At 40.9% G+C, this 17,344-nt stretch overlaps 1 protein-coding gene across 1 annotated transcript in view; it reads left to right on the top strand.

Annotated features, from left to right (window-relative positions):
• The window catches only part of FGD6 (FYVE, RhoGEF and PH domain containing 6), a 100,854-nt gene that overhangs the window by 55,218 nt on the left and 28,292 nt on the right, over positions 1-17,344 (top strand). The window contains exons 6-11 of the mRNA XM_054028278.1: positions 4,008-4,159; positions 5,186-5,342; positions 7,337-7,424; positions 13,183-13,233; positions 16,154-16,212; positions 16,314-16,385. Of these exons, the coding sequence (XP_053884253.1) occupies positions 4,008-4,159; positions 5,186-5,342; positions 7,337-7,424; positions 13,183-13,233; positions 16,154-16,212; positions 16,314-16,385 (579 nt within the window). The remainder of the gene's footprint in view (positions 1-4,007; positions 4,160-5,185; positions 5,343-7,336; positions 7,425-13,182; positions 13,234-16,153; positions 16,213-16,313; positions 16,386-17,344) is intronic.

Raw genomic sequence — 17,344 nt, 5'->3', positions numbered from 1 at the left:
TAAAAGTTTGTAAACCATTGCCCTAAGATCAGGAAACCCTGCAGCTGATCGTAAGCTATGTGACACTAGTCTGCACAGATGATGTGTGAAAGAGCATTTCCATATGAATAAGGCCATCTGCTTTGTTTTTTTTTTTTTTTTAAACTCTAATGCGGTAGTTCCTGACCTTTCCTTTCTAGTCACTGCCCAAAAACCACCTGCAGTTTTTTCCCACAAACTACCCAATCCCAGCCTTTTGTGACCCATGGAACCATGCGATTGGAGCTTGTGGGGATATTGCTGGGAGATAGTGACAGGGATGTTTGGGTGGATGGGCCTAGAGAGGGGTTCTGGAGTGATGGAACTGTTAACTGAGTGAGCTGGTATGGATGACTGTGAGGTGCCCTCTCACCCTCCTTCACCCCAGCAGCACTCGGCTCCAGGGGAAAGTTGTTCTGAGAGGCTATAGGAGCCAAGTGCCTGTAGTTCAGTTTTTCCTCCCTTTGGCATCCTAGACGTTGACTTAGCTCATATCATATAGAGTTATTCAGCTGGTTTAAGTAAGGTACACTGGTGTTACAAGATTTTTAAAAATTGTGTAAGTTTCATTGTAAGTGGTGGAAAAGATACTCAGGACACATGGGTGAAATCCTGGACACATTGAAGTCAATGGCAAAACTCTCATTGACTTCAGGAGGGCCAGGTTTTTCACCCTATATGTTCAGTGAGGACCAAATAAACATGATAGCCTGAACTGTTTGGGAGGTTTTTGTAGCTTAGAAAATGTACCACCTTCTAGAATGAGCGATCAGTTTTCCCATCGTAGGTAAATATTGATTGTACCAAACTATTTATGATATTAAAAAAAGAACAAACAAACCAAAAAAACCCTGACAGCCCCAGTATCATTTGGTTGGTTTTCTCTAGGGCCTGGCTTACCCTACAAAGTGAGGCTGATGTAAACTGTCGACCTAGTTGTGCATGTGTCTACATTCAAACTTGTCTTCTGCCTTGTTACGGTGAAACAGTAAAACCACCTCCCTGAATGGCACTGAGCCATGGTCGACGTACTGTGGTCAATGCAGAACAAGTGTAGACACTCTGCAACCTATGTTGACACTAATAGTCCTCCAGTAGCTGCCCCACTGTGCCCAACAGTGACAACTCTGAGGGTCGGGGAGACAGTAAGCTCCCCCGCCCCCCCCCCTAAAACCACCTGCATATGTTCGAAATGGCTTTTTCCTGATTGTCCCACTCGGTGAGCATACCTAACAGCTGTCCTCTGTTGTGTGCAACTGCCCAACCAACTGCGCTGGCTACACATTCTATATGAAATTGAATCTCCGGGGCCTGTTGGGAGACTAGCCTGTGCAGGCACAACTACGGATCAGCTGTAGAAACATTGACAGCTACGAAAAGATTGTACAGAGGATGGATGCAGGTGAAAGAGGACAACAGGGGTCAGCAGCGGTGACACATGAAAGTGAAGGAACTGCAACAGGCATACCACGAGATCAGGGGGCCTAACAGTCAGTCTGGTGCTGAGCCACAGACCTACTGCTTTTACAATGAGCTGCATGCCATCCTTGTTGGAGACCCCACCACCATCCTCAGACGAGCGTGGATACCTCGGAGGAATCCGTGAGATACCCCTGCTCTGTACAGTGAGAAGAAGGGATATGCAGCAGGGGCTCCAGCCATGCAGTGAGCCAGGATCTCTTTGAGACTCCGTCACATTGTAGTCCTGCCAGCCAAGCATGGATGACCCTGATCTAGGGGCAGGAACCTTGGGTAAGTGTGTGCATGTATTCACCCTTACAAAGTTTAAACCTGAAAATGGCACCCGACCCAGCCCCATGTTGGCAGGATGCAGATATTTGCTTTCCATTTTCTTCCTAGGAGAAGAGAGAGAGATACAGCAAACAGTGGTAGATTTATCTGCTTTTCATTCCCCTGTAGGGTTAAGCCGGGGGGAGGGTGGGAGACAGATGTGAAGCAGCCTGTTTATGTACATTGGGATATCCCTTGTAGCCTCCCGAGAGGAGTTGTTGAGATCTTTCATGGAGGTACTCCGCAATCCTTTCCTGAAGGTTTCTGGAGATGGCTGCCTTATTTCTTCCTCCTCTATAGGACGCTGTCCCATTCCACTTTGTAATGACTTTATTGCAGTAAACGGGCTAGTGGCATATGGGACCGGGCGGCTTGGGGATGCCCAGCAGCAGCTGTGCTATGTGCCTCAGGAATGAGATATCCGCTAAATCACCACTGCCTGTGGAAAAGAGTGCTAGTATTCAGTGCATTGCCCTGTACTCGAGGGCCGAATTTTTATTTTATTTTATGCAACTGATTAATTCCCTCCTCTTCCCACCCACCCCCACCCCCGGCAGGCCATAGTCACCATGCAGCAGTGCTGCACAGAGGCATTCCAAACCTGAAGTGTCAATAAGCAGGTCTGATTTTAAAATGTTTATGGGAATAAGAGAGGGGAGTTCTGAAACTTATCATTTGCTTTCTGTTGTGATTATAAATACAATGATACATCTGTTTGTTTTCTGTTGTTGCTCCTGCAGCCTTGAGGGGTTCCCCCTCCACACCTGCGGCATGCCTGATCCGAAGGAGGAGAAAGAAGCGGACTAGGGAGAACATGTTCAGTAAGATCCTGAAAGCCAGTGCTTCACTGGATCTTGAACAGAAGGCCTGGAGGGTGAATATAGCAGACAGCCTGGAGAAGGAAAGCGCAGACTGGAGAAAGTCTTAGGAGGAAAAGGAGAGGGAGATGCACCAGGACATAATGGGGGTTCTCAGCCAACAAACACAAATGCTGCCAACTTCTTGACCGGGTCCAGCGATCCCAGGCTCACCTTCCTTTGCAGTCAGTGAAGAATTCCATTTCCGCAGTTCCTTACCCCAACTCCCTCTAAACTTTCCACATGACATCATGGGCTGCATCCCTATCCCTGCCACTCCAGGCCGGGGGACAGTAAGGAAAATCACAGCTTCACGTGGTTGGTGTATGTTTGGCAGAAATGGACTGAACTGGACACGAATGTTTTTCTAGCGTTCTAATTTTAAAGTTCTGTTCCCATTTATTTTATGAGTTTGCATTGTATCATCTTTAACTGCACAATAGTCTTTGCACTGTCTTTCTTATGCAATAAATTTTTATTTTTTGGAAATAATTTAATCTTTATTACTTCATAACATATACAGCAGAATGCCCAGTGCTACTGAAAGCACCATTCATTGTAATTGAACAGGCATTTCAACATCACCAATGGTAATCCGCTGGTCAGGACAGATTGTCCCTACCTGCAGATTTCTGAACAGACCTGTGTTCTTAAAGATGCAAGTGTCACGCACCTTCCCTGACCAGCCCACATTGATATCAGTGATGTGTCCCCAGTGATTCACCAACACTTGCATAACCATGGAAAAGTAGCCATTTCTGAGACTGTATTCTGGCACCAGCCCACCTTCCTACAAATGGGGATATGCATGCTGTCTGTTGCCCCACTACAGTTTGGGAGCCCCATTGCTGCAAATCCATCCACTGTTTCCTGCGCATTGCTGAGAGTCACAGTCCTCTGTAGCAGGAAACAATGTCCCCATACATTTGCATGACCATGGCCCCCACTGTAGATTTTTCCAACTTCAAAATGATTTCCCACTGATCAATAGCAGTCTGGCATTGCAAGCTTCCACAGTGTGATCGCCACTTTTCTCATCTGTCAATGCAGCTCTCGTTCTGATGTCTGTGCACTGGAGGGCTAGTTCAAACTCAGCACATGGACCCAGGAATGTGACTTTTTGCATCCAAAAGTTCTGCAGGCACTGGGAATAACTCCCCTTGTAGACAGGCCCTGAGTTAAAGCCACACAGTAACATAAAACAGATGGTACCATCTCACCCTCTGTAATAGGTAACACGCCGCAGCATTTCTGCAAGGGAAATACTGTCATATATATTGTTGCCGGAAGGCCAGTCTCTCAGTGAGGTGTTTTGTTTTTTTTTTCTTTGTACTGCAACAGGATTTCCGGGATGCAGTGGCACATGCTTCCAGGCAGCTAGGAAAGCCAGTGATTGAGGATAGGATCCTGAATCAGGTCCTGTACTACCTACCTCAGCTGTATGAACTTAATCAGGACCTCCTCAGAGAATTAGAAGAGAGACTTTCTCACTGGTAATGATCAATAAGAATGCAATTTTTTCCCATGGTTTTAATATTTAACTCTGGAGTAAAGTGAATTTTACTGTCAGCAGAAATTTGCTCTATTGTAATCTATGTGCTTTTTAGACTCCAGAGCTGACTTCTGAGCCTAAGGACCTAATTTTCAAATGAGGGCACCTTAACTGGGCATCCAAATTCCACATTTAGATGCTTGAATTGACATTTGGGTGCTTTAATTGGACATATGCATGTATTTGAGCAACAGGATTTTGGACCAAAGCTAAATTCTTCAAAAATAGAAGCCTAAAGTTAAGCTTCTTGAATCTGCATTTGGCATCGAGGTAAGCAGCCTGATTTCAAAAAATCAGGCCAAACATTCACACTTCCATTGGCCTCAATCTGGTGCCTAAATATGAATCCAGGAGCTTAAGTTTAGGTTCCTATTTTTGAATTTTTTGGCCATAGGTACATGACTAAATTGTGAGTGTTCGAAAATTGAGTTCCCTGTTTCACTCTACAGGATGAGATGCCAGCACATCAATGCTTATCTCATTTGGAGAGGAGAAACAAAGAATTTAACAACGACAACAGAATTAACATACACTTTTTGGTTTCCCCAGCGAGATAAGCACTAGCTCAGTGGTGGGCAACCTGCGGCCCGTCAGGGTAATCCACTGTTGGGCTGCCAGACAGTTTGTTTATAATTGCATGGCCGCCCACAGCTCCCAGTGGCCGCGGTTCACTGTTCCTGGCCAATGGCAGCTCGGGAAGCGGCACGGGCCACAGGGAAGTGCTGGGATCTGTGGGCGGCCATGCAAATGTAACAAACTGTCTGGCAGCCCGCTAGCGGATTACCCTGATGGGCTGCCCACGGACCACAGGTTGCCCTCCACTGCACGAGCTGTTTATTTAATAAGCCTTCTTTTTAATCCGCTACTGAGCTCTGAAAGGGACAGAGAATATCAGCTCTGCTGGTTTCTAAATCATAGGTTTATTTTTATATAGCTCTGTGCTGTTTTAATTACTTCTCTTTTTCAGGATTGATTATCAAAGAATCGCTGATATATTTGTGAAAAAAGGACCCTACTTAAAGATGTATTCAACTTACATCAAAGAATTTGATAAGAATGTTGCGCTGCTAGATGAACAATGCAAGAAGAACCCTAGTTTTGCTGCTGTGGTTAAAGATTTTGAGGTATCTTCTTTTTTTGCAAGAGAGATCTTAATTTCTGGTTTCTTAACTCTGGTGCTCTTTTGTAAGGCTGTAAAGATTTAGTTTTTCCTCTTTGTTTCTAGGTCCCAGTTGGGGACCAGTGGGGTAGAAGGAAGGAGATGTAACCACTGTGGCCTAGATTTGCAAAAATGGCTAGTGGTTTTGGGTGTCCAATTTGAGACATATTAAAGGGACTTGATTTTCAGAAGGCTCAGCACTTTCTAATAATAAGGCCTCTTTAGTGTGGTTTAAGATGGACAGCCAAAATCATTAGTCGCTTCTAAAAGTTTGAGTCTGGGTCAAATTATGCACAGACTTCTACCATTGTAAACTCATTGATTTGATTGGGGTTGCAGTGTAAAAATGAGGGCAGAATGTAGTCCTTCGCATTCTGTGTTTGGTTTGGAATGGAAACCTGGGAAAGTTAATTTCTTGAGCTTCGAACCTGAAAATAAAACAAACCAGTTCCTCTTCCAAAATGCCCTCTAACCGAGCACGTGCAATAATCATGCAAAAGCCAAGTACCCCTGCCAGCCTCTCACTTTATCCCCTTGAAAACAGATCAGAGAAGAGGTGTGAACTCTAAACATGCAATCCAGAATAAACATCACTGAGCGCTTGTGAGGATTAGTCATTATTTTGACAGAGATTAATTCACTAGTGAATAAATTGTTGAGACCGACACAGTAAGCAACTGCTGAGCTCAGTACTGTGCTACTTCCTTTCCAGCAGAAATGTCATAACTTCGGGCATGTCTATACTTACCTCCAGAGCAATCAATCCAGCAAGGGTATCGCGTCTACTGAAGATGCGATAAATTAACCGCCGAGCGCTCTCCTGTTGACTCCGGTACTCCACCAGAGTGAGAGGCGCAAGCGGAGTCGACGGGGGAGTATCAGCAGTTGACTTACCGCAGTGAAGACACTGCGGTGAGTAGGTCTAAGTATGTCGTCTTCAGCTAGGTTATTCACGTAGCTGAAGTTGCGTAACTTAGATCGATTCCCCCTCTCCCCCAGGGTAGACCAGGCTTCAGCCATAGCTATCTTCTGGTCACAGAGGGCCTGTTTCTCACCAAGCCCCACTAGGTGTGCGCTCACAAATGTAAGCCTGCTTTGCATGGCCAGCATCAGGTGCTTCGATGTGTTGGGTGTATGCGTGGCTAGATAAGCTACTTGCAGCAGGGACAAGAAGGAGAGAGCAAAGGGATGTAGGAGAGAGAGAAACAAGACAGCAGTTAGCAAAGAAAGAGATAAAACATATCCCTTTTAGTGAAGGTGCTTCTTGTCAGTGTTGCTCGTGTACAAGTAGCATTACCTCAAAATAAATGATTTTCAGGCATTTTGAACTGGAAGAAGTGACGGGAGGGCCAAATCACCCAACCCATGGAATTAAAACATGTTGGAGCATGACCCTTTAAAAAGGGTTATCTCTGTTGTGTTTTTGGGCTTTGTACCACTTAGAGACTTCTGTAATGAACACTGCAGCCTTCACTACAGTTCTGTCTGATTGATAAGAATTGCAATTCCAAATGAACATGCCACCAGATTACCTTCACTGCTAGCTGACAGGTTTCCCTTATTTCGAGGGAGATTCATAAAATTCTTTTCTTAGAACGAAGGCAGGTGTTTTGATTTTGCATAGAATTCCAGTGTTTACCTGTTATGTATCTTCCTAACTTGTGGAAAAAAACATACTATTTTTGTGTGTGTTTTTCTGTGTGGAGGAATGATCAGATCTGGCTACTAGCAATACTACAGCAAGTGGGCCTACAGATAAATGTTACTTGAGCATAGCTGAGGGCTGACTTAGGCAGCTCAGATTTATATGTACTGCTGTGGAGTTAAGCAGGATAACAGAATGCATGCCTTTTCAGCACACAAGTAAAAGTCAATTGTTTAGAGGCACAACTTCTTTGGGTAGCAGAGAATTGACTATTCGAGGACTGTGGATATTTATTTTGGCTGTTTGTCTTTCAGATGAGTCCTCGCTGTGCTAGTCTGGCACTCAAGCACTATCTCCTCAAGCCAGTTCAGAGGATTCCCCAGTACAGGCTGCTTTTGACAGGTACTGACAAGCTGTTCGCAAGTTTAAAAACCAGTCCTCACACGTCCCAGGAAATTGGCATTTAGGCCATCACAACACTGCAAAGGATATTTACTTGATTACAGATGTATGAAACTCTCTTAAAATGTACTGTGCAGCTAGAAGTTCTACTCAGTAATATTGGCAGTCATAAAATACACAGGAAAAATGCGGTTATTCCCAGCCACGTGATACATTTTCTGTTAGATAAATTCAGCAGTAGTCGCAAACATCAAACCTTGTTATGGTTTGCTCTGTTTCCACAGCTGTGGAATCCAGTCATGTCATTAGGAGCAGGGGAAGAGCATTGATTTCAAACATGGAGGTGGGGGGGTGGGAAAAGGTCCTGACAATTGAAAATAAAAACGTTTTTCTTTTAATATAAGTTCTAAGCCAAGTACTAAATCCTCTAGGCCTGGCTTTTCCCCCCTGAAATTAGCCATGATTTTAAAGAAAATGTTTTGCCTCTACTGAAATCTTGTCTTTCTCAAAAATGTAACCTAATTCTTGTTTTCTTGTTAACAAAAATTACAGGGTTTAAGTTCTGTTGCTTGGTTTATAAAGTTGTGTGTTTTAGGAATGTGGGGAACATGCATTATAAAGGACAGTGTCAAAGATTTAGAATCCTCTAGAGTTCTTAAATATTTAGATTTTTGTTTTTTTCATGCTACTGTCCCTTGCTGAGAAATCTAAAAATAGTATCTGTATATGTAGTAACTACAAAAATAAAATGCTCCATGACCCTTTTCTGGCTCTGCAGCAGCTAACCAAGAAATGCCATTTCTCCTGCAGTAGTTAGATCAGTGATGCTGCTGCATAATACAGATTAAGTTTATTACATTGCAGCCACAACATTATGATTAAAAATAATCCCTTTATTTTCAGTTGCATTAAAATCAAAGAGGGAAGGCAGGGAAAACCCTATGAAAATGTTTACATCTCTTACAATACAAGAAAAAGTAAAAGCTTATAAAAAGATATCTGATCATTTTATTTTAAAAGGACGCTAACTTTAGACATGGCAGGGGGACTGCTACTCATTCCAAATTCAGTGGTGGGGTCTCGATTTCTAAAAGAAATCAAAGGCATACTTAAAAGGGGTGGAACCAAAAGGTAGGGAGGAGGAAGGACCTTGTTGATAAATGCAGTTGCGACAGAGATCCCATTGCTCAAAGGCTTTAAAATTCTCATTATCGTTGGTTCTAAATGCAGGAGATGAGGAAGGGAGTTCATAGAAAACACTGGTCTTGTAAATCCTCTTCTACCTGTCTGATACCATAGGGCCCCAGTCATGCAATTGGATCTGTGCAGGCAGATCTTGTGCCCATGTAGAGCCTTGTTGATCCTGTGCAGGGGTAAGTGACTACCAGCATGCATCAGATTGCAAGATCAGGGTCTTGGTTTCTAAACAGAATTTTTCTCTGTTCCATGAGAGGGTTGAAAAGCTGATTATTTTTTAATAATAGTTCTTGGAAGGAACAGTAAAATAACTTCAAAGGGAGAGCTATACTTCCCTTGCTATTGCTCAGCCTGCAATACCAATCCACATTGCATTATATTTGCCTTGGCCATAAAATGAGATTATTTGCCCCTCCCCCATGTGTAGCTAGATGGTCTGTCTACTCTGTCAATTTAAAGCACCTCTGCTTAATACTGGGTGGTCTCCATGAAAACCCTGCACTGCTGGGACTTTAGAACACACAGAAGGTACTTGGACCCAGCATCAGAATGGGCTGGGCAGCATGAATGAAATAACAGTGCAGGTAATTTTAAATGATAAAGTTGCTACATTCAAAGCCAGTGGAAAAATTCCCTGTTCTGTAGATGCATCAGGAAACAAAGTGGGCAAATTGTGGCAGGAGAGGGAAAAAAATAATCAGTGAAATGCAGCTGCTGAGCCTCTTGGTGTCGACAGCTGGTTTTCCTTTTGGACGTTATCTAAGCGCTCTGTGTCAGTTGGCTAGGCTTGTTTTTATGATACATTTCCACTTCCCTGTTTCCATGTATCTTTGCAGTGTAGCAATTTACAAGATTATTGCTGCCTCTTGATACTGTTACTCCTAAACTGTCAATGTCAGAGGCAGATGGGCTCATAAATCTGCAAAAGAGAGGAGTATCTCAGTTGTATTCCTGTCAAATTATATGGTTCCTCCATTTATTCACATGGGCTTTCACTTCTCCACACACTAATTCTTTGATTTTTACATAACAAGTATTAAAAGGGTTACTGTGAAGGATAGTTAGAAGCCACTGCTGTCTAGTAAGAAACTAAAGGAGTGAAATTCTTCTCTGCTGCCCCCTTCCCAAATCCCTGTATCACTCAAGGAGGCTGTGCAATATGCACGTGCTCCCATGCTGTTCTGGGATGAGCCCTCTTCCTCCTTATGCTCTCTTCATTCATTTTCTCAACCTTTCCCTTCTCTCTTCCTCTTTCCTTGCTGATTCTGTCTCAGTTCACTGCACATCCTCACCCTCCATTTCTGTGTTTTACTGGGTTGTCATTGTACTATCCCTTCTGCTGTATCTGTAGGTATTCATTGTCCATCTCTCAATTGTCCATCATACCAAGGGATAGCCATCATTGCAGACTCAAATGTCTCCTGCACAAACCTGCTGCTTATCTCACTTAAACCCACATCATGTGAGGAACGTAGAATAAATATATTTTTTCTGTTTGTATATTAGGGCCTTGGGAAGTTGAGAGCTAAAAAAGTAGATTTCAGTGATTATATTTATGCTTCCTTTAGTCTGTCTCAAGTCAGGCAATAGGAAGGAAGAAGAAAATTAGACCATATCTCTCATCCTTCCCCTCTTAGAAATTCCACTTACAATAAATAGTTCATCTCTGGTTGCTACATTTTGTTCTAAGTATACTGTATATCTTCTGTAAATAATGCTTGAATTTGACTTATTCCATTTTTTTGTTTAAATAGTGATCCCTAGTTGTTGTTTTTTAAACTAAGAGGTTTAGTCTCATTGATTGGGTTTTGTTCTTATAGTTGTTTGATCTTGTTAAGTATGTTTGTACTAAATTATAGTGTTTCAGCAAAATATAATGGTATCCATTTCTATAAAAACCCTTCTTTATAATAGTTTGATGGCATTAACTACAGAAAGGTGGTTGTAAGCACAGAATTTCCAGTGTGTATTCATGGAAAATGAGAGATTAGAAACATCTGTTCAAAATCTACTTTGAAGCTATAGGTTTTAGCCACGAACAGAGGCTACTAGCCAGATGTGCAAAGGAGTGTTAAGTTCAAAATTACATAAATATTATTTCAGCATTTAGCAGCTTCAAATTTAATTGGATACTCCATAGAGTCCTAACATAAGAGCCACACTCTCCTTTTGACTGCAGAGTTTCAAATAAATAAAATTATGCTGAAACTTGTCTTTAGTCTCTCTGTTCTCTCTGGCACTTTTAGTTCTCTGGCACTTTTAATTCTAGTTTTGTCCGTGAATAAATGTACCTGTCAAAAGAATTGCGCCATATAAAATGTTGTTCATTTGTTTATCTTGGACAAAACTTTAGAGTATGCCATAAAGCATGTATATGCCAAGAAATATTCAGTTCCCTATTTGGGTCCCTGTTACACTGGGAATTTAAGATAACTTTTGGGTCTTAAATTTATGTTGCCATTCGCAATGGATAGTTTTCCTAGGACGCCATCATAACACAATGGTCAGTGTGCAGTGTGTCCCCTACTGTACCCGGTCCACAGAGGATGCAAGTTTGTTACCTCTGCACCTGCCTCTTCAGTAAAAACTCACGCTTTTAGTTCAGGAGGTCCCGAGTTCAATCCCTGCTGATGGAAACCCACACCGTATTTCAACTCTGATTTGTTATTTTGGATTATAGTAGTGCACAAAATATGCACAACATGTATAGGAAACCACAGTTCCTGCCCTGGCAAGCTCAGTCTATGAAGATGAGCACTATGCAAAGGTTGGGAGAGGGAGATAAAACATGCAACCAACTTTTAAAAATAAATGACAGCTATCCCCTAGGGCTTCTACCTAGCCATTCTTAGGCCTTGTCTGTGCAGTAGCTTACTTAGTTTAGCTCAAGGTGTGTGCATTTTTAAACCGGTTTGGTTAAACTGGTTTAAACAACTATGTGGATATTTTAAATTAGTTTAAAAATGACATTAATTTATCTTAAGTTGATTCCTTACTGACGGACGCTAAATCAATTGTTAAAATGGCTTTTTAACTTGTCAATAAGGAATCAACTTCAAATAAATTGGTTTAAAAATGGCTGATATCAATTTAAAATGTTCATATAGGGGTTTTCACCAGTTTAACCAAATTGATTTAAAAATACAAGACTTGGTTAACTATTTTGTGTAGCCATCACAGCAAAAATCTCTTGGGATATATAAAGGAGGAAGGAAATAACTTGTGTTTTTGTTGTGGGAGAGAGTTTAGTGTCATGGAAGAGACAAGTACTAAAAAAAAAAAAAAAAACATTGGCTGGTGCCCACTAATGCTCAGACAGAATGTCAGGTGCAGCAAAAAATGGTGGTCTTCTGATCCAGCTGGATCAATCTTTTCTCTTTCTCTCCCTCCTTCTACAGTAGAACCTACCACCTTCTCCTTCTCCCCACCCTCACCTGACCTTTATGCCTTACTCTTCACTAGATCCTCCACAAAACATTTAGGCCAGAATGCAGATAGGTTCACTAATTTAAAAAAAATAATTATATAGCAATATTTATTATCATTTGTATATAAAAGATTGTATATTTTCCTGAAAGTTTCTGATTGCATCTCTTCTGTACATTAACCACTTTAGGATGTATAGAACAGACGCCTGCTGCAAATGTGACACATGCAGTGCCTTTAGTGGTACATTATACTTTCTGATTAAATATTGCAGGAAATGGAATCTCCAGGGGAATATGTTTGGTTTTCCCAATTTGTGTGGCATTTAAGATTAGTTTTAGTGGTCTTGTAAGTAATGATCGAAAACCTCAAAGTAAGAAATATTTTGTGGATCAGATGTGCCATCTAGTGGGCAAAGACTAATTTAGCATTGATCACAACCATACTAACACACACCAAAATTTGATAGTTTATTTTATTTGTATTTTTCCTTTATTGGAATAAAAATTCTTCCACATAATAAAACAATCAGAGCATTCTTTTGCCAAATACTGATTATTTATAACAATCAGGTTAGGTACCAACACAAAACACAGTAACATTTGTAATCTTCAAAATCTGTCATGACCTGTATAAAATTGAACACAAATAAGTGCACATAGTATAGCTTTGTATAGGTGTCTGTTGTCACACTGAATAATTAACGGATAACTGCTGCTTGTTGATTTGTTCTGAAATATAACACCTATACAAGTTGTATCATTTGCCTGAAGACACTGCTTCTGTGAACTCTCTTCCTGAGTAAAATAGAGCAACACATTTTTTACTTATTTCACTGCTCATCGTTGCTTTTTTTTTAATCTAAAACATTCAATGTAAATGTTTTGTGGTGCGCAGATATTGTGTAGCTGTGCTGTTGTTGAGATTACATTTTCTGTTACACTCCAAAAAACAAGTGTATTAGTAATATTTCAGCTGTTTTTTTTTTTTTTTTAAATCCATTAGGGGCTGTAATTTATTGCACATGTCTACCCGAAAGTACATTTTGTCCAGCAATTTTTTATGCTTTTATTCCTTTTTATAACACTGGTTCTTTCCCAACATATTTCTGTAATACTTTTTCTTTATTATGCAGATTATTTAAAGAATCTTTTAGAAGACTCCGCAGACTATAGGGATACTCAAGGTAAATGTATTTCTTTAGATTAAATAAAGAGAAGGCTTGCTAAAGATGAAAAATGAGAATATTTCTAAACTTTAACTTTAGATGCATGTAATGTAGTGAACCAGTAAACATATTTTTATTCAGTTTTACGTTTCTATGAAAAGTGACGTTGAAGGGTTCAGTGTTTTTTCCCCAAAAAAGAATGTTCAAAGTTTACAAATAAAAACAGCTGTCCCTGTAAAACGAATTCAGGAACTGAAATTCAAGCTGTAGTTCTTTCCTCCTTGAGCATGCATCATCACCATGTTTCGCAGTGCTAGTAGAACTAAAAAGGGTCTATTTGTTATGGTTTAAGCAAGCAAATAATGACTCTGAATACACAAGGGGAGCAGTTTTGGGGCGGCAAGTAGGTACAGATTGTTTCACATCTTCATTTTTTCAGTGATAGCTCAGCCAATAACTTTCGTGTGTTGATAATGGATATGGATAAACTACCACTAATGCAACACCAGACATTTGAAATCTAGTCAATTAAAAAAAATTAGTTATAAGTAGTGTCAGGTCTGCACCTGCTCTTGAGACGCCTCTCCCAAACTTGTGTGCTTCCAGCAATCACATTTCCTGGTATTCTAAAATGTTTTTCTCTCCTTTGTTGCTGTGTCAAGACAACTAGGGAAACTTAACTGTAGCTATACAGGGGAAACAATGAAAACTGTCAAATGTATGAAGACGACAAACTGTAAATCTAGATATGAAAAAAATCCTCTAATCTTTCATTTTTAGTAATCTAGGTGTTGCTTGTGACAACAGTAGGTTAAAAAACAAATCAAAATGTAATAGCCAACTTTACTATGTCCCTTTAACTGTGTAAATAAAGATCTATATGGGCTAGGTGTCCCAAAACTATATCTGCAGGTCACCTCAGGGACCTCTGTGCTTTTTTGTACATAGGTTACTCCTTATAGGTAGTGCAACATTAGAAAGTGAGAGGAGCCTTCTTTCCAAAAACAGTTTCCATACCATTTCCTATACCTGTTCACTTAATGTATTATTTACTCTCGAGTATAGTTATTAGACTTTCAAAATCTTAAGGTTTGTTTTGGAATTACTATAAAAGATAATGTCAAGTATCAGAAGGGTAGCCGTGTTAGTCTGAATCTGTAAAAAGCAACAGAGGGTCCTGTGGCACCTTTAAGACTAACAGAAGTATTGGGAGCATAAGCTTTCATGGGTAAGAACCTCACTTCTTGCATCTGAAGAAGTGAGGTTCTTACCCACGAAAGCTTATGCTCCCAATACTTCTGTTAGTCTTAAAGGTGCCACAGGACCCTCTGTTGCTTTATAAAAGATAATGTGACCTTAAATCTTCCCCAATGAATCCCAGCCAATTTACTGTAGGATTCATCAGTCTTAATTTTTCTTGAAGTCAATGAATGAATACTTTTGCATGGATTTGTTTTAATAACAGATCTCTGAAGGAGGTTTTAAGAAATGTTCAGCCACCTGTATCTTATTCAGAGCTAATTCATTCCAGCTTTCCTTGGACAGAAAATTCCTGTGGCTCAGCTTCAGCACGTGCAGCTGACTCTCTGAGAGGCCCTAGGTTTAAAGAAATCCTGATCTTTGTATTATTATGTTTATTGGGCATGTTCAGTACTTCCATGCCTTTTGATTATTTGGAAGCTGTATTTGTTTCCTATGTGAAAGAAACTTAAAACAATACCCCAAAATGCTCCTTACATCAGTCTAAGCGGGAGCGCCTAGTTCATGCTTTCACTTAATTCCCAGATCAGGCCTTAAACACCTCTATACCTTTTGAAGTTTGGCCATTATATGTTTTAACCTATTTTCCTTCTCACTAAGAATTGAACAGTTATAGACGTGCATGTCCAGGAATTCAAGTGCTAACTGATGAGACCTGTGTAAATACCAGGATAGAAAGAAAAAATAGCGTTTTGGTTTTAGTGGCCTAGTGATAGTATTGCTGGATGTCTCTAAACCTATGAAAGTTCCATTATTTGGGATGCTTAATTTCATTCAAATTGTTCAAAGGGTGATCTGTATCTTAGAGAGAGTCTGTCACCACATAGTTGTTTGTGCTAACTTTCAGTAAAGTGAGTTTGTCTATTTTCTCCAGTTAAATGAATTGAAGATTTTAATTCTGTATGAAATACTGCTGCTCTGTGCAGTAATTCACATGCTCCCTTCATCCTACTGCAGTATTTTGAAACACTTCTTTCCATTGTGTGTGTGTGTGTGTTTGTGTGTGTGTTTTTTATTGAATACAGAGATACCTAACTGCCTCCCATCTTGAGTAACTCTTCTCTTTTAGAGATTTTACATTTTCAGTACCACATGGGTACAAACATTTGACACTTAAAAAGAAATGTGTGGGATTTGAAACTTGAAAATAATCTTAGCAATAAACCGAAAGAAAATTGAAAATACAATGATAGCGCCACTGAAATCCCCTGAATTCTGTGACCGACATTTCAGGAAAACGTGTGCAATGGAAAAAGATGGTTATTGGCTGAGTACCTTTGCTGAGTTTACATTGGGACTTAATCCTGCTCACATTATACAATCACTTATACAAGCAGTCATCTTGAAGTAAAAGGGACTAGTTGTGTGAGTAAGGCAAGCTGGGTGTGAGCTTAATTTTGTTGGCAAAATGAGTGTCGTTATTTCAGTTAACTTTAAGAAATTTGGTGGCTATTATGGCACAAAAGCGCTGCTACAATGGATGGTGGTTTGCAAGGACTCAGCTTTTAAGACCTAATCCAGAAACCACTGAAGTCAACGGAAAGACTCCCACTGACTTCCGTGGGCTTTGGGTCACACTCTTGAACCCCTTAGCACCAGCTGAATTGGGCAACATAGTTTTTGAACACTGAACCACTGGCTAGACTGTATAACTAAATTCTGTTCCTTCACACTTTAGGTGCTTTGGCTGTTGTCATAGAAGTAGCCAACCATGCCAATGATATCATGAAACAAGGAGTAAGTATCCTAATTGTGGAAGTTGATGTCTGTTAAAGCTGTCTAATGCATTTTCATTAAATTGAAGGGCAATTATATTTTTGTTTTTTTTCCCCCCATAGGATAACTTTCAGAAGCTCATGCAGATTCAATACAGTTTAAATGGGCATCATGAGATTGTTCAACCAGGAAGGGTAAGTTCTGCAAAAGGGCATTCAGCAGATAGCAGCAAGGAAACTGCAGACTAAAGTGATACTAAGCATATATAACTACTGTTAAAGCAGTGAGAACTGTGTGCATTTCTCATCTCTCATGTTTAAGAAAGATGAATTCAAATTGGAACAGGTGCAGAGAGGCTACTAGGATGATCAGAGGAATGCAAAACCTACCTTATGAGAGGAGACTGAGTTTGACTTGTTTAGTCTAACCAAAAGAAGGCTGAAGGGAGATATGATTGCTGTCTCTAAACACATCAGAGGGATAAATACCAGGAACGGAGAGGAGTTATATGTTAAGCGTTAATATGGACACAACAACAAATGGATATAAACTGGTCATCAACAAGTTTAGGCTTCAAATTAGACTAAGGTTTCTAACCATCAGAGGAGTGAACAGCCTTCCAAGGGAAACGGGGGCAAAAAAACTAACTGGCTTCAAGACTGAGCTTGATAAGTTTACAGAGGGGATGGTATGATGAGACTGGCTACAATGGCTTGTAGCCAATCTGCAACTGCTGGCAGCAAATATCTCTAAAGGCCAGAGATGGGACACCAAATGGGGAGAGCTCTGAATTACTGTAGAGAATTCTTTCTCAGGTGTCTGGCTGGTGGGTCTCGCCTGCATCCTCAGGGCTTAACCATAGGTGCCGACCCTCTGCCCAGTGGGTGCTCGACCCTGGCCCTGCCCCCGCCTCTTCCAGCGCCTGTACTGCCCTCACCCAACCCTCATTCCACCCCTTCCCCAAAGTCCCCGCACCACCTTTTCCCACCCTCCCTTCCCGCCCCAATTCCACCTCCTTCCCCCAAGTTCCCGCCCCTGCCATGCATCTTCTCCTCCTCCTCTCCTGAGCGTGCCACGTCCCCACTCCTCCCGCATTTCAGGAAAGATGTGGACAAATTGGAGAAAGTCCAGAGAAGAGCAACAAAAATGATTA

This window comes from Malaclemys terrapin, chromosome 1, assembly GCF_027887155.1.
Source record: "Malaclemys terrapin pileata isolate rMalTer1 chromosome 1, rMalTer1.hap1, whole genome shotgun sequence".
NCBI lineage: Eukaryota > Metazoa > Chordata > Testudines > Emydidae > Malaclemys > Malaclemys terrapin.
Note: the sequence above shows the minus strand (reverse complement) of the source record. Positions and strands in the feature narration are given on the sequence as shown.